The sequence below is a fragment of the Rhinopithecus bieti genome, unplaced genomic scaffold (assembly GCF_001698545.2).
Source record: "Rhinopithecus bieti isolate Rb0 unplaced genomic scaffold, ASM169854v2 scaffold_5626, whole genome shotgun sequence".
Lineage (NCBI taxonomy): Eukaryota > Metazoa > Chordata > Mammalia > Primates > Cercopithecidae > Rhinopithecus > Rhinopithecus bieti.
Window position 1 is genome coordinate 7,812,777 of NW_016805666.1, and position 5,839 is coordinate 7,818,615.

Sequence of the window (5,839 nt, forward strand, 5' to 3'; positions counted from 1 at the left end):
GGGCATGGAAAAAGAAAAAAAAATGGGCCCTTTTCCTGCAGATTATTACTTTCCACACTCCTGAATGTGTAAAGGTCTGAAAGCGGGAAACTTTAGAGTATGTCGGTATCCACACCTTTACCACGAGTGCCCCGTCCCCCCCCCCCCGGCCCCTTTTAACCACTGCTAATGTTTTCTTCTGCGCGTCTCGGCGATAACCTTTAAAAAATGTGTTTCAAATGAACTTATTACAGTCAAAGCAGCTCTGTTACATATGAGAGAGGGCATAAAGGGTAAAGACCCTGGCTCCAAAAGAAAGACAAGACCAAAACCAAAGCGGAAAGGAAAAAAAGATCACCTCTAAACCAAAGCCCAGAGGGAGAGTAGCAAAGGGTTAAAATCCTTTTGATTGACGTTGTAGCCTCCGGTGCCCTGGGCTCAGGCGCGCGCCATTGGCCGCCAGACCTTGTGCCTGGCGGCCAATGGGGGGGCGCGGTCCACGAGCGGTGCCGCGTGTCTCCTCCTCCCATTGGCTGAAAGTTACTGTGGGAAAGAAAGTTTGGGAAGTTTCACACGAGCCGTTCGCGTGCAGTCCCAGATATATATAGAGGCCGCCAGGGCCTGGGGATCACACAGGATCCGGAGCTGGTGCTGATAACAGTGGAATCTCCCGTCTACCTCTCTCCTTGGTCCTGGAACAGCGCTACTGATCACCAAGTAGCCACAAAATATTATTATAAACCCTCAGCACTTGCTCAGTAGGTTTGTGAAAGTCTCAAGTAAAAGAGACACAAAGAATTCTTTTTCGTGAAGAACTCCAAAAATAAAATTCTCTAGAGATTAAAAAAAAAAAAAAAAAAAGGAAAATGCCAGCTGATATAATGGAGAAAAATTCCTCGTCCCCGGTGGCTGCTACCCCAGCCAGTGTCAACACGACACCGGATAAACCAAAGACAGCATCTGAGCACAGAAAGGTAAGGGCGGTACCTGTATCTCTCTGCAGCCCCTCAAGATTAAGTAGGGGTTGGGGGGGCTTCTTTCTGTGTTGAAACCCCGGGATGAAATGGCAGATCCCATGGGAACACAGAACTTTTTTTATTTATTTGCAGTCATCAAAGCCTATCATGGAGAAAAGACGAAGAGCAAGAATAAATGAAAGTCTGAGCCAGCTGAAAACACTGATTTTGGATGCTCTTAAGAAAGATGTAAGTGGGAAAATGTTGCTCTTTCCTTTACTGAGAAAGCAAACACTTTCTCAGCTACTAAGACTGAAACCCCCCGCCTGCGGGGTCTAGCACTCGCCGGTACTGCGTTCTCCTAGGCGGGAGGGCCCGGCCTTATTCGCTGGGGTCCAGAGATACGCTTGCGCTCCGTGGCCGGGAGGAGAGACCCGCAGCACTCTGAAGCAACTGACACGGGGTTCACTTTCTTTTCTTGCCTCCTCCTATGCAGAGCTCGCGGCATTCCAAGCTGGAGAAGGCGGACATTCTGGAAATGACAGTGAAGCACCTCCGGAACCTGCAGCGGGCGCAGATGACGGGTGAGGGCGGCTCGCCGCGTCCCCCTGTGCGGGCGTCCCGCTCGCCTCGCGGTGATTTCTTCCAGACTTCCGCCCGTGGTTGTGAGAGGCATTCAGCTACATTTTACTGCCTTGGCTCACTCTCGCGTTCCCACGGTCTGGGGCTTATTTATAGCCACAACTCCAAGTTGTTACTGTTCCGGAAAGGGAGGGAAAGAGGTTGCAGCCGCTAGGGTGGCGGGCGGCGGGTAGGGTCGAAAGGACTTAGGACTGTGGCGGTTTGGAACTGCGTGGAGCCTGGGGGTCACTGGTTTAGCACTCCCTCCCGTTGCAGAAGGGGAAATGAGGCTTGGATGATGAATTGGGAGGCATTGTCCAAAGTCACATCGCGCGCGGGGGTGGGGGTGACAGATCTGTGGCTGAGATAGGTTTAAATATAGCGACAGGGAATCGGGAAGGAGTGGCTCGGCTTTGGCAGCCACGCTAGTGTGTAGAGGTGGCTGGGGTTTTTTAAACCCATCCCACCCTCCCTGCCGGAGGCAGTTTTACGGGCCCATGGTCAGGGAGGCGCGCCACTGGGACCTCCCAGGGCGGAGGCAGTGGCCACGGGGCCAGCGCCGTTCGGTGACCCGTCTGTCTCCTTCTGGCCCGCAGCTGCGCTGAGCACAGACCCAAGCGTGCTGGGGAAGTACCGCGCTGGCTTCAGCGAGTGCATGAACGAGGTGACCCGCTTCCTGTCCACGTGCGAGGGCGTTAATACCGAGGTGCGCACTCGGCTGCTCGGCCACCTGGCCAACTGCATGACCCAGATCAATGCCATGACCTACCCCGGGCAGCCGCACCCCGCCTTGCAGGCGCCGCCGCCGCCCCCACCAGGACCCGGCGGCCCCCAGCACGCGCCGTTCGCGCCGCCGCCGCNCGGCCCCCAGCACGCGCCGTTCGCGCCGCCGCCGCCGCTCGTGCCCATCCCCGGGGCGCGGCGCCCCCTCCCGGCGGCGCGCCCTGCAAGCTGGGCAGCCAGGCTGGAGAGGCAGCTAAGGTGTTTGGAGGCTTCCAGGTGGTACCGGCTCCCGATGGCCAGTTTGCTTTCCTCATTCCCAACGGGGCCTTCGCGCACAGCGGCCCTGTCATCCCGGTCTACACCAGCAACAGCGGCACCTCCGTGGGTCCCAACGCAGTGTCACCTTCCAGCGGCCCCTCGCTTACGGCAGACTCCATGTGGAGGCCGTGGCGGAACTGAGGGGGCTCGAGGCCACCCCTCCTCCTAAACTCCCCAACCGACCTCTCTTCCCTCTGGACTGTAAACAGGAACTTGAATACTGGGAGAGAAAAGGACTTTTTTGATTAAGTGGTTACTTTGTGTTTTTTTAATTTCTAAAAAGTTACCTTTTGTAGAGAGAGCTGTATTAAGTGACTGACCATGCACTATATTTGTATATATTTTATATGTTCATATTGGATTGCGCCTTTGTATAAAAGCTCAGATGACATTTCGTTTTTTACACGAGATTTCTTTTTTATGTGATGCCAAAGATGTTTGAAAATGCTCTTAAAATATCTTCCTTTGGGGAAGTTTATTTGAGAAAATATAATAAAAGGAAAAAGTAAAGGCTTTTATGTCTTTCTTAGAACTGATTCTTCCAGGATATGTAAAAAGGCTCTTGGTAGAATTTGAATTACATGTAATTGGTCAATTCAAGAATTGACTCTTTTGTTATTAAAAGAACATTTTTAAAAATCCATCAAACCTTTCACCAATCCTCCGTGAACTAAAAAGACTAAATTCCATTTACTTTACAAGCAGCCATCTGGTAAGGTTTCCCTGATAAACTTGTGGTCAGTCTCTTAAAGGATTTCCAAAAAAATTGTTTTTAAGTTGCAGTCGGGTAAGTCTGTAGCCCTCGTTCTTCTACCTCCTCCTGAGGAAGACTGCACAGGACTAAATTCACCAAGTCAGTGGATCCAAACCTATTGCCCATTGCACGTTAAGGGTGGTTCCTGCAGCTCTCCTCTCCTAGGGTAGCTCACCGACATCCAAAGCAAAAACACTTCCAACTGCTGCGCCTCCTTCAAGAGTTGGGGTCTTCATTAATTAGCCAATCCTTTGGTTCAAATAAGACGTTCCCTAGCACCCAAAAGTTTGAAATGCCTCTCTGCACCCTCTTCAAGCAAGCTGAAAAGGTCAACAGATTCCTTCTGCCAAGGGACAGTTAGTTAGACTCCCAAGTGGAGGCTGAGCCCAGATGATTAACACCAGACATGTGTTTTTGATAAGTTTCTGTGCTTGGCTCTAATAGAGAAAGCATGTGGGAGCTGTGCTGGCAGGCACACAGGCCATCTTCCCCTTTTAATACAAACAGCAAGCGACCCCTTCGCTTGGTCATGCCCCATTTCCAGGCGAGATGTGGGCTCCAGATAGAAGCGAAAGGGTTGTCTCGGGTTTCAGCTCACATAACCCTCCTTAACAAGTCCTAACTCAAAGCGGACAGCTTTAAACTGTGCCAGGATCTGCAGGGAATTTCTTCCAAATCCCATCACAAAGGCTTGTCAGATTTTGTCAGATTTGGCCAGGTGTTTGACTGCATCCAGGTGTTGGGGAAATGAAAACCACGAGCCCTGCGAGACCAGACACATCAGCCGCGCTGTGGGTCTGGCGGGCGCGCCCTCCTCCCGCACCGCCGGCCAGTCCTCCTCCCCGCCCTGGCCCCTCCCGCCAGCCTCCTCTCACCCCCCTTTTCTTAGACCGGCTTCTGGGAGGAGAAGGATGAGGCGGGAGAGATCAATCTTTGAAGCTTTACTAACAAAGATAAAGCCAACGATTTTCTGTCTTGTTTCAAAAGCTTTACCTCTCCCCCGCCCTGCTCTGGCCTTTCCCACAGGCCAGTGTGGAGAGCGGCTCTATCACGGGAATGATCCAGGAGACAGCAGTTTTCCACTCAAGATACCTTCGGACCCAGCTGCCACCCCAGAGGGAGAGATTTAAAAGAGACCTTTTTGAATTTGTCTCCTTTTTGCCTTATTTTGTGTACAGGAAAGGTGTCCAACACACCTTCCGTCAAAGAAACACACACACACCCTTATTTTTCCACGTTTTCCCTCCTGTTGAAACAAACAAAATAACAATTGTTCCATTAAGACACCCAACTCAAGCACCAGTGTTTCATTTGGTAAACCTGTCCTCTGGCCCCACCAGCAGCCCTTAACTGTCCTGCTAGAAATAATCAGACCTCAATGTCTTATTTTTATACAAGGAATTCCTTCTACATTGATGTCTTTAAAATTCACAGGAAAAAAAAAATCTCAACACGTTGAAAATTAAATGTCCCCATGTTGAAGGGGAACAATTTTAAAAGTGCATTTTTATTAATATCACCGAGAGTACATAGATATCTTCCTAGGGAGGGGACTAAATCAAAGGAAAATACACATTTGTGTTTTGTTTGGTTTTATAATTGGTGATTTGAAAACAGCATGTTTTCCCCCCTGAAAGCTGGGTTTAGACTATTCGATGAGGATTTTTTCTGTTACAATAAGGGGAGAGGGTGGAAACCCCACTAGTCTCCAAACCGGAAAGGGCACTTTCCAGTTCTTGCTCCAGCTATGCCACCAAAGTCACTGTGTCACCTTGGATAAGTCATTTCCCTTCTCCGGGTCATTTCCAAGTCTGGAAGATGAATGGACTTATTTCTAAGACGCTGTACCCTCCTGCACTTCGGCTGTTTCTGGAGTAAGTAGCTGAGGGAGAGGCGAAACTTCAAAAACGACTTCAATGATGTTGCCTCCCTGGGGGTCCCTCAGGCCTGGCCTAATTATACGGCCTCGGGCACACCAGCAGCCCCTCTCGCCGGCCCCCGGCAGAGCTGATCGCTCCGGGAGATAAGGCACAGCTCCAACTGCGTCCGGATGCGGGCCGCGGGCCTCGGCTGCCGCGCATTAGCCTCTCAATGGAGCCCTTCCGGGGCCCCGGCCCCCCGCCGTCTCCAGCAGCATCCGGAGCGGGAAAGGCGCCGAACTGGAAGCGGGTGGGAGTGCTCCTGGGTCAACACGAGAGCCCTCTCCAAGCGCTGAAGCGCGACTCCGGAGGCTCGCCCCTCCTCGCGCCCCATCCCACCCCACGCGTTTCTGGAATGGGGACCCAGAGGTTTAGCTGGACCCCCTGGTCGTCACCACCGTCCCGGGAAACTGTCATTAAAGTCAATTAACTTTTCCCACACCCCTTGGCCGGTAACAACCCGCTCCTAGCTTCCTCCCCGGCTCCTAAGTGCAACCAGATGGGCGGACAGGCTGCCCCGCCGCGCGCCCGCCGGGGCGGCCCGGGGTTCCAGGGAGGCCGCCCGAGGC

At 52.2% G+C, this 5,839-nt stretch overlaps 1 protein-coding gene across 1 annotated transcript; it reads left to right on the plus strand.

The window, feature by feature from the left end:
- The first annotated feature begins 524 nt into the window (after positions 1–524).
- On the plus strand, positions 525–3,112 carry HES1 (hes family bHLH transcription factor 1). The gene is given in 5 exon segments (XM_017873459.1): positions 525–953; positions 1,089–1,184; positions 1,432–1,519; positions 2,153–2,467; positions 2,470–3,112. Coding segments are annotated over 5 exon segments (876 nt in total). The 5' UTR covers positions 525–845; the 3' UTR covers positions 2,739–3,112.
- Positions 3,113–5,839: the final 2,727 nt, after the last annotated feature.